Here is a 27,233-nt window from a genome sequence, read left to right as displayed (position 1 = left end):
ATCCCAGCCCTTGGGTGGCAGAAGGAGAAATAACCACTGCCAATGTAAGGTCGGCCTGATCAACACAGTGAATTCCAGACCCGCTAGGGCTACCTGGGAAGACCCTGCCTCAAAAACAATCACTCAGTAACATAGGTGACAGGTAACCACTAAGGAATGAGTAAAGTTAGTTAAAATTCTTCCACTGCCGTTATCATGCCTGAAGAAATCGCCACGAAACAATCACTAGTCTCGGGGTATGCTTCATATCTTTCAACCAGATATTTTTTTGAAGTCATTAAAATGAGAGACCACTTCATTAAAATATTCCAAAAGAACAATCTATATCTTCCATCTAATGGGAAACGATATTTACCAAAAATACAAAGAAAAATGAACATATCTAAGTTCTTTTTCCCTCCAGTAAACTTTAGACACTACTCAAAATAAAAATTTGAATTCCTATCTGTGTAATTAACTAGGCTTTTTAAAAAAAAAAACCAGGATAGATTCTTATAAAATGGTTGAGATGTTGAGGATTAAAACAGCCTCTTTGGCCCCTTCATAACATGAGAACATGGGTGAACACATAAAAATATCAAAATCTGAAGGGGATAAACTATTGCAAATAAATTTTCTAAGAAAGAAACAGAGACAGACCTTATTATCCTTTAAAAAAAATCTTTCTTCTTTTTTAATCTACCTCATCCATAAAAATTACTTGAATAATCCAAGGTTTGACAAAATAACGGAATTTTATTTTTTTAATAAGATAGGGAAATTCGCATTCACAGGAGGGAGGGAATCTCATACCTCTAGTGTGTGGCACTTTCCACGAATTCTATTACAGAGAAGTTGGTAGCTCTCCAGCACCATATTGAACTCCGATGTCAACTCCTGGCCACCAGAGGGCACCTTGGTGGCCAGCAGCTGGATGCTGTCCTTCAGAATCTTCACCCTCACCTCCTTCTGCAGCACGTCCTCTTTTGCTCTCTGTCCCCAGAAAAAGGCAACTTGAAACGCGGCTCTCTTTTTATACAATAGTAATAACTGATGCAAAACTAAAACACCCAAATTCTTCTATCTGCCTGAGCAGAACGTTACTTAGCGAATGATACAGCCTGAGTTTCTCTGAAAGAAGAATGCTAAGCATAAAATCTCACCCCTCTAGTTTCCAATGTGTATGCCCCGTTCCCACCACATTTTCATTTGGCAACACCAGAGTTCACAGGCAAACTATCTTCAACAGTGTTTACTGACAAGAAAGATTTTCAAATTCTGGGCACAGAGTAAGATTCTAAATGAACTCATTTTAACTGACCACTGGAGGTCTGAACACATTAAACTGAAATAAATAAACACCCTCAAAAACGGCAGGATACTGTGGCAGAGGCATCCACTAGAATGTTTCACAAATCCTTGTATAGAAAAAAAAGCACTTTTTTTTTCTATACATAGGTATATCCATCCTTCCAATAATGAACAGCACATCAAAGATGATGAAGTTCCACTGGACATCCTGATCCAAAAATAGCTGCCTCCTGGCTTTCCCTCTGTGCTCAAGGTGCTTAATCTCATATGCAAGACAATCCACCTGCAGCAGCGGCCATTCGAGTTCCCTCTTAGCTCGCTTTACTGCTTAATGGATTTCAGCTTCCCCAGCGTGAGGGGAAAGTAATTAAGTGCAGTCGCTTTTAAATTCCTAATGGCTGTTTTGAAGAATAAAAATAAATAGAGTGCTGCCCAATCAAAGATTTTAATCTCATCTTTCCCAGCTCTTAACTATAATGACTTTTAAGAACAGCATCAAACTACAATTCTAGCCATGTGAGAGATAAACACGGTGGTTATGCTTTATATAGGAGACTTCCTTTAAAATATTGCCTGTCCTAAAAATATAAAGAAATTCAAGAAGAGCTACTTTAAAAAAAATAGTGCAGTGCCTTACACAGCTAAAGTCTCTTTTCATGTGTACTGACGCAGAGATAGCATGCATGAGTGTCACGTAAAACCTCCTTTTAAAAATTATCTGCATAGAAAATGTTGCCCTAGATACACTTTTGAGTGCGTTAGCTGTGCGGTAATATACAATGTTACTTGGTATTTGGGAAAAAGAAGGGTGATTCTTGTTTGAAGAGCAGTGGAGACAATGTGGCACTGAGGCCCAGTTCTTTCATTATATAAGAACAACTACTGCCACAGGAACGGAAGTTTCTGGAACCACAGCCTGACTTCAACTTATCCTCACCTTATCTTCTTTGTATACCCCCTGCCTCCTACTCTAAAGACACTCTGAGGTTCCAGGGTGGCCCCAAAACTGACTCTATAACCCCTGCTTCCTGCTCTAAAAATGTTTTGGGGTTCCCATGTGCCCCCAATACTGACTCTGTAGCCCTGCCTCCTGCTCATAGGGCATTCTGGGGTTCTTGTGTGCACCCAGTACTGACTGAAATCAAATGCAGTAGAACCAGGATGACCACCAACTAAGTTGTGAAGAAGTCTCTTTTGCTCCTTACCAAAAATTATGCTTCCAGGAAACAGTGATAGAAGCTGTATGCCCCCGTGACTATAATTACCATCCCTAAATATACACTGAGAAAAATACTAAAATGGTAAATTTATATTCTAGGTGTTTACTATGATAAAAAAGAAAAGCTACAGCTTCTCGGCACAGCCCTCCTTGGACAGTCTGAAGTCCTGTGTGGCTCCCCAAGGCTATACCCTGCACGCCTGTCCCCAGGGACCTCATGGCATCGACTCTGGGGTGGACTTGAACCAGTGGACCTGGCGTCAGCCTCCTTTCCCAACTGGAATCACCACACCTGCTCTTCTGCTTGTCTCATTCTTCTGAACTGACAATCCTACTGTGAGCAGACTGGTCCGCGGGGTTCTGTGCCTATGTGGTTCCGTGCGGTACCGTGGGCAGACTGATTAGCAGGAAGAGGCACTGGGCGGGGTAGAGGGCCTCACCTTCATTTCCTCCACAGCGCTCTCCAGTTCTTCCGGGGATTTGTACTCAAAATCCCTCTCCAGGTACTCCTCTTCAGCCTGAGCCATCCACTCTTGCATCTCGGCCAAGTCCTTTTTCAAGTTCGTGGCTTTTTCCTGATTATCAGACAACTTACTCTTTTGAATAGCAATCTAGAAAGGAAAAGCCATTGTGCTCAGTACATAGATTTTAACACACTAACTGCCAAGTTCTACCCTTTAATATTTAAAGACACTGCAATAAATTTCCAGTTTTATGCTTTAATGTTCAAGTAAAACTTTTTAGACGTCCTGTGCTGATGCTATGGAATGTAAGAAATTATGAAACTACAATGAGTTCTGGAAAACATTTTTGATGGGAACCGAGCCTGAAAATAAATATCTGCTGGAACTCTGAAAGCAGGGCTCACAGTTGGTGTTTGTTCTCCCTGGTACCCTGCTCGGCACTTTCCAGCACAGGGAAAGCTGCAGGGAGGTGGCTTCTGTTTCCATTCCAACTTGATTTATGAGCCTTTAATTCCACATGTAGGAAATTAACCTGTAGCAATAAAGGCACACACACCAGCTGATTTTTAAAAAAGAAAGACAGGAAGCAGAATTCCCATTGTGTCCTCACATCTTAAAATAAGGACGGAGCTGAGCACGGCTGCATAGTCCTTTAATCCCAGCACTTGCGAGGCAGAGGCAGGTGCAACTCTGTGAACCAGGGGCCAGCCTTGTCTACAGAAAGAAGCCTGCTCTCAAAAATAAAGGGAAAATTGGGTGAGGAGAACTATTATGAAAGGTGTCCATAGGATATTATCCTACAAAATGTTGGTTAGAAAGGAGAAGACGCAGGCTGGAGAGATGGTTCAGCAGTTAAGAACACTGGCTGCTCTTCTAGAGGATGTGGGTTCAATTCCCCGCACCCACACAGCAGCTCCCAACTGTCTGTAACTTTAACTCTAGTTCCAGGGGATCTGACACTCTACACACAACACACAGACAGACAGACAAAATACCAAGGCACATAACAAATTTGAAGAAAGTAGAAGATTGCGTTTTAAAATAGCGGTTCAGTAACTTTGTGAGTTTCCTCAGAGAAGTCTGGGAATATTTTCCAAGTCCCCCCCACTAACCACAAACCGACTTCAGCAGGAAGAGCTGATCCTGGAGCGCAGGAAGAGCACAGCCTCGCCCTGCCACGTCCAACCGCCTGCTCAAATTACGTGTCACCGTGGAGGCCGCCTCACCAGGGCTGTGTGACAGTAACCAGAAGCCAGGACAGGAATAAGAGTGTGGGTTAAGGAACAGTTAGTGGCTTTCCTGTTCCCTCCCTCCAACAGGGGTATAGGTCTGAAAATAGACAGGCAACTTTTGTGCCGGGCCCACCTCCCCTCCGTGCTGTTGCTCTATCAAGAAGTCAAGCAGCGCCGCTCCCACAGTGGATAGTCAGCACTTTCACTTAGACAGTTCTTACTAAATCTATGTACCTATATAGAGTGTGTGTGTACGTGTGCATGTGTGTGTGCGTGTGTGTGTAATAGAACCACATAAATGGAGGAGACTTTGGGCCCACTTCCAGAAGGATTTTGTTGTTTGTATTTTCTGAATAGCTGTCAATTCTAACATCTTAATAGGACCATAGAAATGTTGAAAATAAACCCACAAAATCATACCTATACACTCTGTAGTTTAGCACAGTAACAACTTCTTTCATGATAACATAGGGGAGACACATTCCTGTGTGTTTTTTTTGTTTGGCATGTTTTTTTAGACATTTCTTTTTATTTTATATGAAGGGATGTTTTGTCTATACATACACTTATGTGGCCTGTGTGTCCCCATGGAAACCAGAAGAGGGCACCAAGAGCCTGGAACTGGAGTACAGACTGTTATTAGCTATTGTGCCAGTGCTGGTAATGGAACCAGGGTCCTCTGCCAGAGCTGGAGGTGCTTTAAACGGCGGAACTATTTCTCCAGCCCCAGACATACCTATTTTTGCTAACTACCATAAAAACTTCTTCGATACATTTAATATTTTTACTAGCGACTGATAAAAATTGTCTAGACATTCGTACAACATGTAGTTACTTCTTGCTAAAGACTCCTAAATTTTCTTTCCATAGTTCACATCAAATGGAATGCACAGCAGATTTCATACCGTGATGAATGAGTGGGGGAGCAAACGGGTGCAGATGAATGGGGATGGATGATGGATGGATGGATGGATGTCTATGACAGATAATAGATAATAGATAGATGATGGACGGGTGGGTATCTATGACAGATCATAGATAATAACGATAGATGATGGATAAAGATGATGAAGGATGAAGGATAGACGGATGAATGGATGGATGCAGGGAGATAGGGGGTAAATAGACAGATGGATGCCAGAGAGCTGCTTGTTCCTCAATGTCACTTAAGAACCACATCCCCTGTTTACTTAGACAAAACCCCAGCCACTTATAGATGATGGCACAGATACAGAAATACAGATTTGGCTAGTGTATTCAATAATTTCATAAAGAGGTTACTTTCTTAAGTTTGGTAACGGCATTTTGACTGTGTAATAATAGACCGTACTGTAACATAGGATAATTTCAACTTCCTCTCTAAAGCACATTTTCACAGATAAAGAGAAAATGTCATACAACACTAGCCATTGACAAATTTAATTTTTATCCACATGTAAACATGTTCAGAATGAAAAAGTTGGACCCAAACAAAAACAAAACATCAAGCGATGCCACCATAAGACTTCCCAATAGAAACAGTAGTCCAACATGGTCTGAGGAGTATGATAGAATTTCTCATTTTCTCCTCTTTTTTTTACCGCTGTCATTCACTCAGCTACATCTCCACCACCATTATTCCTAACGTGTCTGAGAAGACAGAGACAACCTGCTGTGTGGGCCTTCACAACACTGACAGGCTCTCCTTGCACGGCAGTACGCAGAGGTCTCCGGGACATCCCTCGGAAGTGGTCCTCAGTCCCTACTCCTGTAAGCAGGCCTCACTTTCCAACTTACTCAAATTGTTTGCATCACACATTCTAAGGGAAGTTGTTCTCTTCGGCAGAAAGCACCCTGTACTATTTCTCACTACTAAGTGATTTAAAAAAAAAAATCGTCCACCTTCCAACTCCAGGTCCTACCCTATGTTTTTGGCTCTGCCCACTCCCCAAAGAAAGTGATTTCTCAAAATTGATCGTACTCAATTGATCAATCCCTTCCTTACTTCCCATTCCCTCCTCCACTGTGCAGTATCATTTTTGTCCCCACCATCCCTGGGAATGTACTTTTCTCAGGGTAACCTAGTCAAAGTTAAAGCTCGATTTTCAACTGAGCTAATCCGGCCCAAGGCATCACATACCCCTGGCTTTATCCACTTCCGTTACTCACTTTCTTCTGATTCCCAAGCCCCAAGAGGACTAAAACCCGAAAAGCTACAATTTCACAAAGAGAAAAAAAACTGTCATTTGCACGTGTGGAATCACCTCGGCCTTGATTCTCCCAAAAGGGGACTAATCACTTCAGTTGCCTCCAGAAGTGTCATCTCCTGAGTTCTTACATTCAAATAGAAAGTACCACAACCCAGTGTCGACCCTTTGTCAATCTCCTGAGTCACCCTTGACCGTTGTTTTTCCATCATGCATTATCCTCTACCCAAGCCCTGCCTTTTTCCAAGACAGGCCGCACATGGCATGCCTCATGACCTCAAAGGCAACCTCTCTTTTCGAGTCTGCAATGACGTAAGTGCGGTCCCTGCTTCCTTACTTAGCTTTCCAAAGCAGATCATCTACCTGAAAGTTGAAGAGATCCTAAAAAGTCTGCTACATGTCACATCCCTGTTCAAAACCCTCAAACTTTGGCCAGTGAGATAGCTCAGAGGTAAAGGCACGAGCAGCCATGCCTGGTGAACTCAGTTCAATCACCTAGACCCACACACTGTGGCATAAAAGAACTGGCACACACTAGTTATTCCTTACCTCTCCACGCATCCTTGGCATATGCACCCACACGTTCAAACACACGTTAATAACAAAGTTAGTAAATGTTAGAAAAACCTCTCAAACTAGTTGACATCATTTGTAAAATGAAATCCAGCGTGTTTGCACCCACTGAGTGCCTTTCGTCACCTTCCGACCATGGCTGTTCCTACTTTCCATGTCACTAACTGCATTCATTCACAAGCTGCGGGGCCTTGGGTCCTCAATAAACACACCACGCCCACACCACAGCTGAGCTTTAGGACTGGAAACTCCCCCTACTACATGTTCTTGGCAACCTATTCAAAACAATAACCACCTTCTCTTACCTCTTGGCTGCCCTCTCCGAATGCAACCTTCTCAAGAGGAAGAAAAGCCTGGTCATTGCTGTGTCCCAGAGCACCCAAAGACGCCTGGCCACAGACGCTAATTAACAAAATACTAAACTGCAGCTGATGAATGAATATCGGCTGCCTAAAAGATTAATAGCTATAATTAGTAGATACCACACTCAAACGTCCTCAAGGCAAAGACAAGTATCATAAGTGAATGTGTGGAGTTGTATTTAAATAAGAAAAGTAAAGGTCCTGAATCCCACTGAGCAAGCAATATTCTTCTTTAACTTTAATATATGTGTGTATACATACACATATGTATATACATATATACATACACATATATGTTATATATGTATATAAATATGCATATGTGTGTACACAGATATATAAAGTAGTGTGCGTGTACATGCTTATGTGCTCACACCACTTTTATGTGTGTTTTGTGTTTTCCTGTAAATGTCCTAGGCCACTATCTTTAATTTTACTTTTCGTGTCCCCTGTCCTAGTGAAGGCGAGAAGCTCACCTCTTTGCTGAATTTCTCCAGCTGAGCTTGGTAGTCTCCGAGTCGTGTATGAATCCAAGACTTCACTCCGGTGACTGGACAGTTTTGAAGATCAGTCTCTACTTCTCTCATGTTTTTGAGAGATGATTCAATCGTTTCGATTTCATTTGCAAATGTCTAAATATAGGAAAGAAGCCCATGTTGAGTCTACTCCCATGTAAGCGGATATCAGATTCACATCTATCTGCCCGGATCCTGAAGCTACTTCAAGGTCATACTGCCTGGGAATCAGAAGTCTCAACCACTTGAGAGATACCTCGCTTCAGAAATTTAAGATAGCCACTTGCTAAAAAAGATAGAAATACTTGAATTTCACTGGGAAACACGACTTTTAATTAATTTAGAGCAGTGGTTCTCAACCTGCGGGTTGCATTATGATTTAGGACAGTAGCAAACTTAGTCCAGCTAGGAAGCAGCAATGAAATAATTCTATGGTCGGGGACCACAACAAGAAGAGCTAGATTAAAGGTAGAATTGGGAAGGCTGAGAACCACAGGTTTAGAAATGCCCGATGACCTCATCAAGCATAAACCGCATATAATGAGACCAGCAGGTTTCATTTGTTAGACTCCTTCTCATAAAAGGCTCATCAGGTGGCACAATGGCAGCAGCACACTCGTGGTAATCTTTACATTAAGATCATCGCTGTAACAGAAGGGCAGCTTCCGAGGAAATAAATTGGCTTCTGTTCTCGTCACCAGTTCTATAACCACGGCCGGCCATAAAATGTCAGCTATCTGTCTGTCTTTTATTGGCTATAAAGCCAAAATAAAAGCTTTATGATAAAGGACACGTTATCTAGACTTCATATGCGCCATTCTTACAATTTTAATAACTCCAAACGACAAAGAACAAGAAGAAAACGTTATTTATTTGAATAGGAGTGCCAGACCAGCAGAACTCACAGCACATTGGTCAAGCTGCCGCTGTAGACCAGCCGCGTCTCCTTGGGCAGACTGCTCTTTCATTAGGAACTCCTTCACAGCACCCATCCACTTCTCAATGACTTCTGAGTCAGCCTGAATCGAACACAATAGCAGAGGGGGATATTATTCAGTGACATTCAACCCACTACATCTCAAGATCTACTGCCATCCGGAAAAAAAAAAATGCAGCTTCTCTAAACTTCCATAGCATCATTGTCATTTATTTCATTTCCTTTTTTGAGTCTCCCAACTTGGAAAATAAATCTTTAAAATGACAGCTCAGTAATAATTCCACAAGCCTCCAAACACTCTGGGATGAACTATTTTTGTTTAAAGGCAAGCGTTATTTAGGACTAAGATTCAAATTACAAGAAAAAAATAGTATTCTAGTTATAATCAACTGGAAAAAAAATCTTTTGTTTTCAACTGACCTAGAGCAATTGTTCTCTAAGGCTAACTATTGAAGTAGGAGTATATACACAGCCTCATAAAGGAAATGCAATCTCCGACTTTTCATTCTTCTGTGAGATGACTCCTTCATTGAAAACAACTAGTCACTGCCTACTTCAGATCTTTCAACAGTTCAAAGTTGCTAAGAACAAAGAGAAGGCCAACATTTCCTGGAAAAAGCAGACTTCAGAGAGGACACGGCATAGCTGTGGCTGTATCGAAGACAATGTTAGGCCCACTTGAACTTCAATACTGAAGCCTTAGCCATTTTCCCCCAACGCCTCCCTTGGTTAACCTTGCAAATTTCTCTGGGATGTCTCTTTGAACTCTCCTCAGTTCTTTCTTGTTTACTCCTGGAAATAAAATCAACCTGGATGATGAAATTCAAAAGTGGCTACCATGTGTCTCCCTCGTCCTGTGGTGATTACACTGTCCTTTTTAGTGACTTTTTTAGGGCAATATAACCAGGAAAGGCACAAACCATTCTGATCCACAGACTCTGGAAACAACACAAATCACTTAATATTTCTAGAATACTCCAAAACTATTATTATTATTATTATGAAGTTGGAATGAATCATAAAGATGGAACTTTCCATGCAGTTGCTAAACTTATAAGACACCGTCTAAAATGGGTTTGGGTTTTTCCCAATGTGCATTTGTTCCATGCTTCTTTTGGGTTAAACTTGTTTGTTCTTAGATACATCAGTCATAAGATTTAGATTCACCAAAACCCCAATATTCTCAGTAATTACCTCAAAATAACCTTCCCCTCTCAAATATTGCTTAATTGATTGTTAATTTAACTATAGGACTTGATCACCATAAATATTAAATTTTCCTTTATTATGTTCACAATATCCGTTAAAAAAATAGACCAACAAAAAGCCAACAGAATAATTCAAAGTTTAGCTTTTCCAGTCTCCTACCGGCTGCTCTTCCTAACTTTCTTCTACTTGGAAATCTGACAGAGAAATATAATTTTCCATTGGGCACATGGTTTTGACTTGGTTGGTTAGTTGGTTGGTTTAGATTGGGTTTCTTGTTGTGTTTTAGGACTTTTCCAATTAAAATTCATAAACCAGTGACACTGCTTTCCTGAAACTGTCATAATGACACCCATTGTGTAAATCAATAGATCCTAATAAAAGTGAAAGTGGGGCTGGGGAGATATCTCAGCAGATAAGAAACAGGGCTCTGTTCTCAGCATCCCCCTGCCCCAAGGGCCCTCAGCTCAGTCACAAAGAACAGGAAAAAGCTCCAAGAACAATACAATTTCTCTCTCCACTTAAAACTCACACAGCTAAAGCATGTATGTTTCTAATCTCCAGGAGTGAATAAAGGTCTCTTGGCCTCTGTCCATGAACAAACACATGAAATCCCACATACACATGTACACGCAGTTCTTTGGAGAACTTTCCTTCTAACAAATGAATTTAAGTTCCTCTTAGAGTTTGGAAGATGATTCAGTTCATAAAGTCCTTGCCTGGTAAGGATGGGGACCTGGATTTGAACTGCAGAGGCCACTTAAAAAGCAAAGGATCATGAGAAGTACGTGTTTTCCAAATGCTGGGGAAACAGGTGAATTCCTGAGACCTGCTGGCAAGCTAGAACCACTGGATCTGGGAGCACCGGGTTCCAGAGGGATACCATGTTTCAAAAATAGTCCAGAGGCAATCACCAAGCCTCTGGTTTTCACATGCAGTCTCAGGAGCACACACACATTCTCTTTGTCTCTGTCTTTCTGTTTTTCTCTGTGTGTGTCTCTCCTTCACAGAGACACACACATACATATTACTAGTAAATTTCTAATTATAAATGTCTGCAAATAAAAAATATTTAACAATAAGTCCTGGCCTAAGACAGTAACCATTTCTCATTCCCAGTTTTATTCAATATTATTCAAGGAAAAATGAAATTGGAGGAACCTCAAACATCAAAGATTCTCCTTTGGGGTGGCCAGAACTTTACAAACACTGACCATCCCTGCAGAAACCTCTTCAGTGGGCAACACCCTGGTTCAGGGTCATAGAGAAGGAATGCGGGGTCAAGGAACCAGCTCCACACCTTACCCTGTCACTCCCAAGCTGGAGCTAGAAGCATTTTAAAGCTTGGAAACTCTGGGCCTGGGAGCCTGAGACTGACTCCACAGTACACAGCAGCCCTTCACACTTGACGACAGCTACATTCTTGGCATTCCTCTCTCTCTGCTTCCCCACCAGCCGGAATGTCTACTGATTTTTACGCCGTTAAATTCTACTCCACGACACAGCAAAAAGCAGCTGTGGAAGAAGAATATGCAGTAATTTAAAAGCAAGGGCTTCCTACTTCGCTCAGTTCTGAGGCATTCCAGAGCCTGTAGCAAACACTACCTGGGGTTTCAACAGATAGAAAAACCTGCTCAAAACACTGTCATAAAACAATACTGTGCCACAGAGATGAGGGCAAAGAATGATGATGCCACCTCATCAACTTATCTAAGCCCCTGTCCCTAAATCCAGGGTGTGGAATTGCCCTTGGACGGAATAAAAATGATGGCTGGGACAATATTTTAATCATTCTATCAGGTTTATGTTCTCTAGACAAGTTAAATGAGCTAAATAAGGATGTTATTCTTCCTTATTTTCATTCTGAAATACTTCCAAAATAATAATTTTAAAGCCTGTTTCTTCACTGGCAGAGGCCCAGCGTGTACTTCCTGCGGTCTTAGGCGGAACACATCGGTTGGCTGAGTGAATCTGAGCAACTGAAGGAAGAGGAATGCGCAGACAGCTGCGCTGACATCGGGGATGAGTGGGTGTTAGACTATATGATCCAAGCTCACTCAAGGGGGGGCAGTGTGGGTCCGACCCACCTACGGAGCCGTTCATTCAGATCTCTGCCATTTATATCCTCATTCACATCCTCTTACTTGCTGGGCACCCTGTAGAGTCCTGTCTTCAGGGAGCTCCTTCTCTGGGAGGAAGGAGAAACAAAGAGTCCTAAGCAAAGATAAAGCTCCACGGGGTGCAGATGGGAGGGAGGACACAGTACAACTTTGGAAGTGTGAGTAATCTTCAGGCTGTGCTTTGGTGCTGAGCAGCACTGAAGACTCCTAGTAGAGTTTGCTCGTAGAGAATCAGCCAGGGGGAGGCGACATGCACACTGTGCCAGCAGGTGCATGACATGTCTAGAAGAAGGCAGTGGTCCAGGGTGGTCCTTTGGGACACATGACACTCTGCCAGCCTGATGTTGCTCACAGTGGGGAGAGAGACACGCTAGACAGGAAGGAGCGAGGAGGACTAAGTGATAAGGATGAGGATTTTACTCCGGTGAAGATAACCGGACCCCGTGCACAAGTCTCTGGCATCGGTGGGAAGATGAATTTCCAAGGTGAGAGATGAGAAGTGGGAAGGGAATGAAAAGAGTGAAGGAATTGCTGAGCAGGAGGCAGTGGCAGGGCCTGTGCATGGAGGGAAGAGCTGCAAGCGGTGTCCGCAGACTCAGGAGGCACACTAGGTTTTGTGTGCACTTGGGGACAGGCTGGGAATGCTTCAGGTAAATTCCACACTGTAGGGTCTTGAGTACGGAAATCAAAATATATCACAGTCCCAGTAATAGCCAAGATATTACTACCGGGGATGAGAGAAAAAGGAACTGAGAGAAACGAGTCTCCTTGGATTTTATTTTGTCCTCATGATTCATAAGTAAATCCTATCAGTAAAATCAATAACAAAAAAAAAATGCCTGTTTCGTGCTTTTTAAAATGTCTTGCTGCCGGGAACGGAATGACAGTCTGTAAAACTACAAATGACCATTTCTGTTGTCAAGCAGAACAGAGGAATCTCAGCCCACATTTGTGCTTAGCACCATGAAAAGCATAGCAGTCTATCTTTAGCCTGTACAAAAGGAATCAGCGGTAAAGACAAAGGAAGTGTCACCAAGTGCCACGAAAATCAGAGGCAACTATGACAAACACAGAGAATTCCTCTTACAAACATCTCAGGGCTGAAGAGAGGAAGATAACATATCAATAGAAAGCAGATTGCAAACATTAACTCGACCTCTAAAGGTGCTATATTCAGGAAAGGCTTTTTCTGAGGACTGGGATTCATTCTCTAGGCTCAGCACTCTATCCACCATTGGAAAGTCTGTATAAACCGGCAACAGGGCAACTCCATGGTACGGTTGAAGGAAGGTTTTTAAGGAGCAGAGAAAGTTTAAAGATGGGCGATTTGGGGATAATTTGTTTGGTGGGAGAAGTTGCTAAGATCTGTGAGCATTCAGAAACCTATGTATCATCCATGGCTATAAACTGAGCGGTACTGAGGCCCTCTGTAGTAAGACATGGAGTCTCTGAGACTAAGGAGGAAGAGATTAGAAAAGGAGGGGGAAGGGTTGAAAGCAGGAACTCATCCAGAAGGAGGATTCCACTAAGCTCCAGGGGGTGCTGAGAGCACGTGGGAAGTCAGAGGAGAGACAAGTAGCCGAAGAGGCAGGTGGACTCCAGAATTTGAGTCGACTATGGTGCGCAACAGAAGTCAGCAGAAACTAAGGATCCATGTCTTAGCAGAGTCGAACCAGCAGTTTGGTTTGGGTTGGAAGAAAAGGATCCATTTGTGCTCCCCCCGGATTTCAGCACCAGATGTATAAGCTGACAACACGACCACTTCATAGTATGGGTAAGCAGGAGGTTTTTATGAGCGACGAGAGACATAATAGCCAGAGGCATCTGGAAGAGTCCAGAGTGGAGAAAGGATAGTAAGTAGACTGAGTGGGAGAGTGGAGGGAGGGAGCAGAGAGAGGAAGAGAGAGAATGGACCAAAACCAAACCAAACAAACAAAAAGCCTAGCTGAAACAGCAGTGTTGTAAGGAGAATGAGTGGTGGGGGAAGGGAAGCTCCTGAGCCAGAGGGAGTTTAGAGTAAGGAGAGGGGCGAGAAGGGCTAGGATGCTAAGATGCTAGAGTTCTAGCATGGACTCTGAAGTACACAGCAGGTGCTTGTGATGCTGAGGGAGCCTGGAGGCCAGCATGCACTTTGCTATGCTAATAGGTACCACAGATAGACGTCTGTCCCTTCTGCCTTTTGGAATTTGGGGTAATGGAATTTCTTTTGGATCTGACAGTGTCCTTCACCAGGATCTACTGCAATGTATTCTACAATATGAAAAAAAAATTACAGATTCAAATTCGTAGTACGTATGAACTGTGTGTACATTAAAATTCTATATGGATTCACTGTAAATATGAGCTGTCACTAGGACAGGAAATAGAAATGAGACTAAGAATATTGTTGGTGGTGAGTATTCCTATATTATTCAATATCTGCCAATAGCAATCTTCATGCATTATATATATGATTTAAAATGCATTTTCAAAAACAGAAATTTATGATTTTTTACCATCCATGGTAGTGTCCACACCTACATAATGAAGCCCTGTCTCATGAAAATTAATTAACTAATTGAATTAAGCTAAACAAACAATTCCACTACTTTATCCCTAAAAAAGCCGATAAACTGACAGTAAATCTAATAGCTGCTGGGGCTCACTGCTTTAAAGAATGAAGCTTACAAGACTAAAACATCCAATAGGACATGGGAAAAGGAAAAGGCTGTCCTGTGAGCAACTATTTACTCCAATTGCCTTGTAACTCTGTGGGGACACTTCCAAGTCTTCCCACAAAGATTAATGAGCAATTCCTTTGAAGCCACCAAGTGAGTGTCTTTAGAATTAAAGTCATGCATGTGTTTTCTTAACAAAGTTGTACAATTAAAGAATGACTACAAACAACTGTCAGCAAGCTTGCTGATAACCCACCAAAGAAAAACAAAAAGTAATAGGACATTAAACTCTGATACTCTAATATCAAATATTTGAATAGAGAGACCCATGTATTTTTAATATTTATACTTAGTATAAATATTATACTTTATATAATCTTTAATATTTATACTTAGTATCATTACCACAATCTCAAACTGACCCCTAAAAAACACTTATAATTGCAATATTTGCTGTGGGACAATGTTCTGTACCCTGTCACTTGTATTTTAAATAAACGCTGATTAGCCAGTAGCCAGGCAGGAAGTATGGGAGGGGCAACAAGGCAGGAAGTAGAGGCAGGGTGATGAGAATTCTGGGAAAAGGAAAGATTCAGTCTACAGTTGTGACCCAGCCACAGAGGAAGGCAGACACAGAGCAAGCAAGATGGACCACCTCGCCGAAAAAGGTAGCAAGCTAACACAGACAAGAATTATGGACTAATATAAGTTATAAGAGTTAATAAGAAACCTGAGCTAATGAGCCAACCAGTTTATTATTCATGTAGGCCTCTATGTGTTTATTTGAGACTAAATGGCTGTGGGACCTGGTAGGACAGACAACCCAGTCAACAAATATTTGCAACAACAATGAAATAAATTCTAAAACTGGATTATGCTAAGCCCAGGACTTCTGTGTTTAAGAAGCAATTTTATCCTCTTGAAATTTCATGTTCAAATACTGTCACACTATCCTCGTTAGTTTTAACATCAACTTGACACAGGTAAGCATTAGAAATTCTCGACTGAGGGACAGGACAAATCAAACTGGCCTGTGGGCATGTCTGGGAGGGATAGTTCTGATGGTTAACTGACTTAGATGTAAGAGGATGATTCTCTAGGCAGGTGATCTAGGGCTGTATATAAGAAGCCTGGTAAGTATAGCTCCGAGAGCAAGCCAAGAAGAAGCTGTTTTCCTGTATGGTTTCTGCTTTAAGTTTCTTCTTGAGATCCTGCCCTTAACAATAGACTGTGACCAGAAGTACAACCCTCTCCTCCCCTAAACTACTTTGGTCAGTGTGTTTCAGCCCAGCCACAGGAAAGAAACCAGAGCACAAACACTTAACTGACCGTAAAACAAACTTCTCAGGCGTCACTCGTGAAGTCCCCCAACTCTAGCTAAGATTTAAATTTGAAGGCATAGAAACAGATCACATAGCATGGTTCAACCTTGAACCACTTACACTTGGGACTAAGTGCTTCTGCTTCTATGAGGGTCCATCTGTGTGCTATAAAACAGTTTAGCTGCATCCCTGGCTTCAACCCCTCCAATGCCACCTGCCTACCCCACCCCTACGCCATGGCCATGACATCCAAAACTGTCTTTAGACTAACACATGCCTTAGAGCTAAGGGGAGGGAGAGATCACTGTTTGTTGTGAATCATCAATAAGTCACTATGGGAACATCATCAAAAATTTTGCAATCACAGACAAGTAAGTAGAAGTCTCATATACACCACTGGAAAATGTACACATTCTGTGAGCAGGGCAGAAGGTTGGAAAAGTTACTCACTTGCAGTAGAAACACTTGAAGTCGCGAAGCAGAGTGCTTCCTTAGCATAAGACCCTGATTTTAATCCCTACCCTGGTTTAAGGAGCAGATACAGTGGCGCACACCTGTAACTTCAGTCTTTGACAGGCAAAACTGAAGGATCAGAAGTTCAAGATCATCCTTGACCATATAGCAAGTTTTAGGCCAGTCTAGGATACGGAGACCTCCATCAATGTCCCCTACTCCATTCTCTGCTATCTACTAGGTGAACTTCTTCCACTCTGACGAGTCACCACCATACTTTGATCACTGGTTCCTATGCCACGTAGCACTCCAAGCTGAAATTCTATTTTAACCATTATTAAGCGATGTACTCATCAAGGTCTAGTTCACCTCTATCAAGAAGCATCCTTTGCAAAACAAAAGAAAAGCATGTGTCGACTGGCATATTAAAAGTATGCCTTTGATAAGCATATAATAAATCCCAACTTAAGCATATAATGAATGTGGGACCAGAAAGAATGCCAACTATTCAGAAAGAAGACATTCCAGGCTTCCATGATGATCACTGTGTGCTCTGAAACAAGCTCAAACTCCTCTTGGCCTCTTGACTTACCTCGAAGTCTCTGAGTCTGGGGATGATTTCCTCAAGCAAATGTAAATCTCTGGAAACCTTGGCCTTTACTTTATTCCATCTCCCCTGGACATCATCAAATTTTTGTTTAAACTTTTTTCCCACGTCAGGAAGCACAGTGTTCTCCAAAATCTTTGTTTCTTCTGAAAGTTTATGCAATGTAGGTTTGTGATTCTCAAGAACTTCATCAAGGGCCTAAAAAAGTTTCCCAAGATTAGAACTGTACACAACAATGTACCAATGTACATCTGCACAGATGTAGTGTTATGATATATATTGGTGCACACACAAACACACACACACACAAAAAAAACTCAACACACAATGTACACACAGTGAAAAATGGGCAGGAGAGGGATCTTACTCAAAAAACAATTAAAAAATAGTCAATCAGAAAAGTCAGGGATTTCTCTTCATAAGTTTGGTGAGGATAGCATAATGTATTCTGAACATTGAAAACACCCGGATCAGAACACACAGTGTGCCTAGAGTCCAACATCAAGGATTAGTCTCTTTTATCAGCTACAATAGCGTAGAGACTTTATGCCTCTAAGAAAGAAGCAGGAAAGTAAATTAATCAACCAAAAACTTAGTATCAATTCAGGCTTGGCATCGTGGCTCATAACCGCCAACCCCAGTGCTAGGGAGGCTGAGGCAGGGGGACTGCATTAGTTAGGCCAGCCAACTATAGAATGAAACCTTGCCTCAAAAAGAAGAAAAAAAAAATCAGTCCAACTAATGCACCTCGCCTCATTTTAGTTAGGAAAGATATTTAACAGATTATGAACAGGTTCAGAATATCATGTGACATATAAGAAAATACATTTTCCCTAGTAATAATTCAAGAGATAAAGACACACAAGGCTGAGGACCTCAATTCTACCCCTGGATCTCAAGGTGAAAGAGAAAACCGAGTCTCCACAGTTGTCCTCCAGGCTCAGCAACACCAACCTTCACAATAATATTATTATTAAATAAGAAACAAACTTTTTGGTTATTTGAGACAGGGTTTCTGTGTAGCTTTGGAGCCTGTCCTAGAGCTCTCTCTGTTGGCCAGGCTGGCCTCGAACTTGCAGAGATCCCCCTGTCTCTGCCTCCCTAGTGCTGGGATTAAGGCATGTACCACCACCGCCAGGGAACAAAAACATTATTTTACATCTGTCACTTTTATAATAAAGTTTTAATAATTTGTAAAGACTTAATCAAAAATGGCCATTTTTTTAATCACTGTAAAACCACTTCAAATACCTACCATGAAGCATCAGCCAGAGAGTTCTCATACACAGCTTACCCTTTTCTCTTGCAGGGCCTGCTCCACCATTGTAAGATCATGAAGGGAGTCCAGAGATGTCTGAGCTTTTTTTTCTGACTCACTTAGCATCTCTTTCAGTGTGTTCAATGTGTCCAAGTACACGGGTCCAGGTTGGCTCTTCAGTTCTGATGAGTTAAACACACTTACTCAGGAAAAACAACTTAGAACCTAATCCTGTTACTGTCTGCAGCATTAATCTTTTGTGTATAATAAAAGGATTCCAATAGATAATAAATTAGACCCCACGATTACAACTGAAAAGAATCCCTGTTGGTTAATAAAATAGGTCACCCCTCTGGCATTTCAAACAGACAGGCTGTGGCTTCATTCCTCTGGAGGCCGAGGTTGGAAATATTAACTCGCTGTCATTTTTCTTCATTTGATCATGCTGAAAGGTCTCGATGAAGCTTGAAGGACAACATTCCTTTTGTCTCCCACAATTTCCCCTTCCACGACTGCCACACAAAGAATAAAAAGGCAGCACAGATCCCTCCAACAGCCTTCCTAAAATCCCATGAATATACACAAACTATATGAAAATTTTACAGACAAGAAGGACCAGGGATGGCTGGCAATAGCCAGCTAGCACAGCCTAGTCATCCACGGCTCTGTAAAAATCCCCAGATAATCAGCATTTGTGCAGAAGAGGAAGTGAGGTGGCTGTGAAGCACCAAGAGGTGAAACCAATTAGCAGCATGAGTTAAACTGCCTGCCATTGATCCTTGTCCAGAACTGAAAGCCTGGGGTGCATCAGTCGGCTGAGAAAGGAGCCTTGTCTAGTATTTATGTCACACTGTAAGCTAACTGATTTCCACGAGAGCAAGGCATGAAGTCTGAATGCACTATTAACATAAAGGCGCCATGACACATTTGTCCAACACATATGCATTCCTAATATCAGTGCATAATGTGCAGGAAATATAGTAGAGGTGACAGTCACAGCACTGAGCACACACAGCCCAGAACAATCCAGTGCAACTGCTCAAAAGAAGAAACACACAACAGGATACACAAGCTTTCCGATCCTTCAGAACCAGCTTCCCCCCAAAAAATTTAATCCAATTTTTCCAATTCCAACTTCTTCAGTTTTGCTCAAATTCTGGGAGAGCAAAGTGATTTCTTTTCAAGGAATGGGCGGTGCTGCAAGAATCCTACCCACTGGGAGCAAATAGAAATTGGTGATGCTTTTGCTTGGGCTGAACCGGTCCAAGCAAAGTTGTTTCTTCCCAAAAAAATCTCCGTAAGGGGAAGAGTGCAAACCAAGTGCCTAGCATACATGAGGTCCTGGATGTCAACACAGCACCACCAAAGGAAAAGGAAAATCTTTCAGAAGTCATTACATTCATTTGACACAATTTTCCGGCATGTGATGCTGCCTATTTATAAACAAGTGAGAGCTCAGGAAATAGTCTGATGGACTAAGACCTCGAGCCACACAGGTGCAGAGGAAAAAACAGGTGCAGAAACTCAGATACGTGGAGAGTTTAAATATTGGGAGTAATTTTTAGATTACGGCAAAGTGAGAGGGGAGACAGGGACACAGAGTGAGAGAGAGACAGACAGAGAGACACACAGAGACAGAGAGAAGATATGACTGCAGCCCAAGGCCAGTTTTTACCATTCTCGAGTTGCTGCTGGCATTCCTCTAAAGCCTTCTGCACGGCCTGGTAGTGACTTTGAAGGTCATCAAAACCCTGCTGGACAAAACCTGGGACAGAGGGCTGAGACTTCAGGGCTGAACAGCTTGCACGCAGTGTCTCAATTCTGGGGTGAAGGCCAAGGAGATCTGTCAGCTCCCTCTAAGGGAGAGAAAATACAGTCACTTCACTCCATGAAGATGAACATCCACATAGAAAGCTATAGTGAAAATGAACACGGAGCTCATGATACAAGATCCATTCTCTCCTACACTCTGCTCTCTCCTCCGATTGTCAAATCTTTTGCATTTTGCAAGATACAGCTCCTTGGGCTACAGACAGCTCGGTGAGGGTGTGCACTTGCTATGCAATCATGCAGACCTGAGTTTGGATCACCAACACTTGTGTAAAAATGTGGGTAATGCCACATGCTGCAACCCTTGTGTTAGGGGAGAAGAGGACAGCTGGGGCGTACTAGACAGCAGCATCCAGGTTCAGTGAGAGACGGTGTCTCAAAGGAATAAGGCAGAGTGTGGTAGGGCAGGGTCCCTAATGTCCTCTTTGTCTTCTGGCTCTCACAAGCAGGGATAGGCACTCATGTGTGCATACACACACGTCTTGCACCACACACATTGAACAATATATCCTCTTTCTACATGAGACTCAGCAAGGAAAGGCTCTATGCCAAAAGCTGTTTGGTCCCCTACCTGGCAGGAATCCTTTAAGCCTGGCAAGGGCTGCTGGGGTGATGCAGAAAAGGGCGTGTCCCTCAGCCACTCCTCCTTTGCCTTGATGGTCTTTTCAAGGGCATCGAGCTGCTTAAAATAAGCATTTATGTCGTCCTGGAGCTGGATCTTCCTTCCCAGATCTTCCAGCTGCTGAGATAGCACCTTCCACTCTGATGAAACCCTCTCCAGAACATCGTTTATTTCTTCAGTAGAAAGGCCCTCTACACAAACAGAAAAATCCAAGTACATCAAGCAGACACTTCATCTAGCAATACCAAGGTTGTTTAGAATCGGTCTACACACTCTAGCGCAGTGAAAGACGCGGCCACATACAATGGTCATTCCCTTAGGTCCCTTCTAACGGAACTAAAACTCGCAATGATCCGCTTATAAATAATTGGATGTCCTTTAATTCCTTGGCCTAAGGGGAGTAGGGAGCACTGAAAGAGCCGCTCAAGAGTGGCATGACTATCTCACAGAGCAACAAAATCAGTTCCTCTCCCATAGAATCCATGTTTCCATCCGTGACACCCTAACACTCTGAGAGCGTCTAATCTGATGCGGGCAAATCAACTAAAACGCCTGAATTTGTGCACACCTAGAAAACAAAGCAGAGAGCCAGCAAAACTCAGAGCTGGCTCACGTCTGTGGTGACAAAAGATGAAAGCCACTGGCACATGTAGGAATATGAAACCAGGACCCACGCTCAAGAAGCATCAACAAGCCGACTGAACATGCTAAACATATAAATAAACATGAAAAAGTGTCAAAATAATGACAAAGGCAGCTACTTTGGAGAAACATCTCAAAAATGCTATCATTTGTATTACGTTAATCTCATAAGTTTTTACATTTAGCCAGTTATTTTGTGTTGGGCTGCCCACATGCCAGGCATGCCCATGGAGGGCAGAGGCCCATCTGCTGGAACTGGTTCTTTCTTTCCACCATGCAGCTTCCAGTAAAGGTCCTCGGTCGTCAGGTTTGGTGGCAAAAGCCTTTACCCACGGAGCCATCCTTTTAGCCACTGAAATTTTTTTTTTCAAATTTTAGAATGGTACACAGTGCTTTTAGAAATGATTTTTTTAATTACTTATAACAATAGGTCTTTCCATATCTTTTCTGGTGCTATAAATACCATCAAATCTTTTTAAAATGAGTGTGATAAGGTGCAGGAAAGCGGCAACGGGATCTTTCTATCTGGCAGACATCTGTACTGAAAAGACAGATTCAGCATCTTCAGGATACGAGTAGGAGGGCAATAAAATGAGTCTTCTTTATAAACACACATGATCAAATTCCACAGGAATGAAAATGCAACTGAAAAGGGAAATGCCATGGGAAACAAGAAGTCACTCTCATGTCGTGTTTCTCCAACAACGTGGAGAAAGCTGTGTGTTATCCCCTAGAAGTCAGAAACACAAACATGCAAGCCATGGAGGAAAGGTACCACCCACGTCAGCTGTCGAAGTGCACTTCCACCATCAAGCTGGTAACAGAACAATAAACCTGAGCGAGAAGGCATCCACAACACAGCCCTTGGGCTCTTCACCTCACTGTTACAGAGTCATGGACTAGAAAAAACGCCATGTTTTTTGACAACTGTGAGACCAATGGTGATAAAGGCTATGCTTCAATGTGGTTACTTCTCTTCTGGTAGATGCAGGCAGAGGAACATCAGCCACTGCTAAGTTTTTTTTTGGGAGGGGGGATTGTTTTGTTTTAGTTTGGTTTTTGTTTATTTGTTTATTTGGTTGGTTGGTCAGTTGGGGTATTTTGGTTTATTTGGCAGTTGTTTGAGAGTTATATACCTATGTGTGTGGGCAGATGTGTGTGTGTGTGTGTGTGTGTGTGTGTGTGTGTGTGTGTGTATCAACACAAGCACACATGCTTAGACACATGAAAACATGTTCATGTGAAGGCTTCTAGAAGGGTCTTTCTTCATCACTCTCTACCTTACATATTGAAATAAGGTCTCCTGAGCTCAGAACTGGTCCATTTGGTTGGTCTAGCTAGCCTGCATGATCTAAGGACCCCTGTCTCTGCCTCCAGAATTCTGGGTTGGCTGCCAAATAGCAGACAGCATTTATGGGTGGGTTCAGGGGATTCAAACTCCAGTGCTAACACTTGCAAGGCAAGTACTTTAGCCACTGAGCCATCTCCCCTATCCTGGCCACTTTTTATATCAGGGCAATTGACGTTAAACCAGAAAGAAAATTAAGCTGGAAACTAGTGTTTCTGAGAGGGAAATAAGCACCGTCTCTCTAAAAGCTAATGAGAGGCCATCACAGCAGTACTAGGGCAGCTGAAGAAATCTCCCCTACATGGTGAGTTCAAGGCCAGCCTGGGATACATGAGACCTCTTTTTCAAAATAATAATAATAATAACAATAAAGGTTTGGAGGGATGATAGTTAAGAACACTCAATGGTCCTGCAGAGGATCCAGGCTTGGCTTCAGCACCCACATGATGGCTCACAACAGACTATAACTCAAGTTCTAGGGTACCCATCTCCCTCTTCTACTCTCAGTAAGTTCTGTGCACACAAATGGGGCAAATACATTCATGCTAACCAACACTCGGACACATAAAAGAAAAACAGATCATAAAGAAAAATTCAATCTAAAAGTGATAGTAACAAAACAATTCATGTGTACAATCAAAAAAAATTATAGATTTAAAACTACTGGTTTATAGATTTTTTTTCTAACTAATCTACAACATTGTGTTGTGGTTGTTTAGCTTTGACCGAGGCAGAAGCAGACACAAAATCTTACAAAGATAGGCAAAGGGATCCCATAGCTCCCTGGGCAGAAGTTGGACAGCATATAATGGGCTATTAAACCCTGCTAAAACTGATATGAATGTTCGTAAATTCCTACTGTAAGCATTCCTTCTGTTCCTTACTTTCCTGTAAATACAAATGTGAGGGAAGGGGCATCCTAACTCCCCAAACGATGCTCCGAGAGTCTCCTTGCTGCTGTCAGCAAGAGGACTGTCAGTAAACTAGACAAGCAGCTGCCCTCAAGCCAGCCTCAGCTGTTTGGAAAGCCCCACAGGTGCCCAAGGAGAGTCCATGATAGTCATGGTTGCAGCAGAACCCCAGCTTCTGAAGGTGTAGCACCAACCCAACTATAAGAGCTTCAATCTTTGCATTAAAATTTTGCTAGTACGCCCTTCAGCAAACACTAAATATAACACTGCAACCATTTCCAACTAGGCCAGAGCCCAGTGGCCCCAAAGCAATGCTGGGGACAACCACACAGCAAACGGGACAACATTATACTTGGTATAAATGAAAAATTTTTAATTTGGGGGCTTGCTGTGATTGGTACAAATACCCTGTCTCGGGCTGCATGAGTGGACTGCTTGGCTCACTGAGTGATCTAGCTGGTCTGTTTTCCCTGGTGTTGCAACATTAGGCCCAATAAAAGGCTTCTCCGGAGTGGTCTTTTCTTGCCAACTTTCAAACAGATGGGTTGAGCAAGTGCCAGGAAGACAGAAGCAACAGATACTGTGGAGGTGACACCAGTGAGATCAAAGCAGTCAGATCTGAAACAGGGAAAGAGTAGGGGAAGGGGCCAGACTGGTCGCCAAACAGCTTTAGAAAAGGCAGGGTAGATCATTTGGCTGGTGTGTGCAAAGCCCTTTTTACAACCCCTGGTATGGAGGTGGGGTTCAGGGAAGGAGCTGGGGAAGGGGGAGGGGAGAACTGGGGAAAAGAAGGAAGGATGGAGGGAGGAAACACAGAGAACTGTGCAGTCCTGGGAAGCTAAACCTCAAAAGAAGCAAGGGGGTCATCTGCTTGACACCTGTAGAAGAGAGGCCAGCACAATTGGCAGAACAAGTTACCAAAATGACAGAGAAGCCAGCTGTACACACAGCTGCAAAATAGGCAGGGCCTCTACTGACAGCCATGGAAGGGCGGAGTTAGCCAGGTCCTAAGACTCCTCCACAGCTCCGAACACAGGCAAAGCCACAAGCAGCAACTGAGCCCTGTGAAAGAACAGACAGGGCAGGCACTGGAGGAGAGGTGGAAGTAAACCGAAGGCAAGCAAGGGTGGAGAGTTGAGTCTGGAGAGAGATAGAAGGAAGTAGAAAGCCTGAAAAGAAACTGCGAGCTATGGTCCCCGGAACAGATCCAGAAAGCTGCCAAGTCTTTAGAGTTAAGAGTCTCAGTCACTACGGGCACAGAAGCCATAACACTGGCCACTGCCAAAGGCTGAGGAATTCCTAGAGCTTGTGCCCACTGGCAAGGTACAAAGCCAGCCACTTTCTAGGGCTAAAGAGTCCCCCACTTCCTAGCCTACATACGCAATAACAACTCGATGCTTGTAGAAGAACCCATGGGAAGCCTGCACAAGAGCTTTTACACTAGAGGGCACTACCCGCTACTGGTCCTGCCTGCTGAAGCCAGGCACTGCTGTCCCATGTGAAGAGATGCAAGAGCTGCCTGCAGGAGACTAACACGCCCCGTGCTTATCCATGAACTACACGCATGCAGAGCGAAGATCCCCGCCAGCTGACTGGCAGCCTGAGTATTTTTAGAACAAGGAGCAGGTGCACAGGAAATTGGCGGTTGGTGCCCTCCCTCTAGAGTTCTCAAGAAGGGAGGTTCTGCAGTAAGTCCAGCCAGTCCGACTGGCCCTTGCATACGCGCTAGCGTTGGCATGGGCCCACTACGGTGGCTGCCCTTCTGCCATCACCTAAAGCAGCATGTAACCCTCGCCAGAGTGAAAATCCCCCCCACCCCCGTCTTTGACTTTCTCAGCTTATCACCTCTTTTCTTAAGAGGCAGGAAGGAAGGTCCACCCCCGACAAGGAAATACCTATATGCCAAACTTAACAGCCATAGCAAAACCGAATACGATTTCTAGGTTTCTCTATATCTAGGCAAGACTTTAATGTGGGGTGGGGTCTTTAATGCTTGCAAAAATTTCAAATACAAGTAACACCAAATTTAAGTAGAAAAATATTTCTAGAGTACATAATGTGATCCTCTAACAGTGACCAAAAATTAAACATTAGTGAGTGTCCTAATTAGCTTTAATTGTCCATTTGACACACCATAGAATCTTCTGAAAAGAAAACCTCAACTGAGGAATTATCTATACCACACTGGCCAGGAAGCACATTATGGGGAGATTGTCTTGATTGTTAAAAGATGTGGAAAGGTCCAGTTCACAGTTGGCAACACTGTTCCCTAGGCAGGTGGTCCTGGGCTCCACACACCAGGCAGCTAGCAGGCTGCATCCTCCTTGGCTTCTGCTCCTGCCTGTGTTCCCACCCCGACCTCCCTCAATAATGGACTGGGTCTGACAGCGAAGTGGAAAGAAACCCCTCTGTCCCGAGCTGCTTTGGGAAGTGGTATTTGACACAGCAACAGAAAGAAGCTAGAACAGCGTAAGGCGCTTCATATCTAAGATGTTACCCGCAAAAAATTTTTCTTCGTGTATATATAAAAAAATTCAGAGTATGTAACCCCGAAGGTGAGGCTTTAAAATCCTGTGCACCGTTGGATTTTAATTGCTCTGCTGAGGTTTTCCCGGTTTCTAGTTTTCTGACCCCACCCCCATGTGGGAGCAGAATGACTTTGATTTTATCTGTTTTTAATAAAAAGCTTCAATATAAGATTTCAGGGTTTTTAAAGAAGTTCTGCTGCCTCAAAAAAAAAAATGGAAACCAGCTTTCTTTCTTTCGAGCTTTTTCTGTTAAATGTTTTATGTGTTAAACTGCAAATATTAAGCGTGGCCTTCTAAAAACACTGAAAGGAAAAAGCCCCGCAGGGTCTCACCTTTTCCCATCTGATCCAGAAGGATTTGTCCAGTTTGCTTCAGCTCATCAAGTCGGGGGGTTCTTTCTGTCTGTTCTTTTTCTAATCCCTGGAAATAAAGCCCAAATATAAAATACTGAAAACTTCCTCTCAATATAATGTTGAGGTCATTTTAAAATCTCGTGTTTGGTGCCGTCTTAACTTTTCTTTAGGTATTTTCAAAGTTTTCCTACAAAGCACTACAATGAAAACACTAAGAAATTTCTGGCCACTCCATAGATCTCGGAGAATTAATAAATCTGAAAAAGGAAATTCCAGAAGCAATAACAACAGTGACTATACACTTTAGATTCTTTTAGAAAGAGAAATTATATACTCTGTAATTATGAGTTACTATCAAGAGGAAATCATTAAAATTAGTATTTTGAGTCTAAGATAATCATTCACAAACAATTTATTGTATATCATAAGAATAAAGGCTTGGGCACACACCGTTTTTGTTGTTTTGTTTTGTTGGTTTTTCAAGATAGAACTATCTCTTGTAGAGCTAGTACAGGCTGGCCTTGAACTCAGAGAACCACCTACCTCTGCTGGGATTAAAGGCACTAAAACCATCAGGTCTCAGGCACACACCTTTAAC

The 27,233-nt window shown here is 42.7% G+C and overlaps 1 protein-coding gene across 7 annotated transcripts in view; it reads right to left on the bottom strand.

The window, feature by feature from the left end:
* The window catches only part of Utrn (utrophin), a 504,577-nt gene that overhangs the window by 315,756 nt on the left and 161,588 nt on the right, over nt 1–27,233 (bottom strand). For all 7 annotated transcript variants that reach the window (XM_087911817.1, XM_087911819.1, XM_087911818.1 and 4 more), the window contains 9 exons: nt 26,615–26,702; nt 20,803–21,044; nt 20,077–20,257; nt 18,438–18,583; nt 17,129–17,341; nt 8,747–8,860; nt 7,803–7,958; nt 2,950–3,120; nt 793–972 (listed from right to left, as the gene is read on the bottom strand). In XM_087911817.1, the coding sequence (XP_087767943.1) occupies nt 793–972; nt 2,950–3,120; nt 7,803–7,958; nt 8,747–8,860; nt 17,129–17,341; nt 18,438–18,583; nt 20,077–20,257; nt 20,803–21,044; nt 26,615–26,702 (1,491 nt within the window). The remainder of the gene's footprint in view (nt 1–792; nt 973–2,949; nt 3,121–7,802; nt 7,959–8,746; nt 8,861–17,128; nt 17,342–18,437; nt 18,584–20,076; nt 20,258–20,802; nt 21,045–26,614; nt 26,703–27,233) is intronic.

Source organism: Myodes glareolus, chromosome 1 (assembly GCF_982192425.1).
Source record: "Myodes glareolus chromosome 1, mMyoGla1.1, whole genome shotgun sequence".
Lineage (NCBI taxonomy): Eukaryota > Metazoa > Chordata > Mammalia > Rodentia > Cricetidae > Myodes > Myodes glareolus.
Note: the sequence above shows the minus strand (reverse complement) of the source record. Positions and strands in the feature narration are given on the sequence as shown.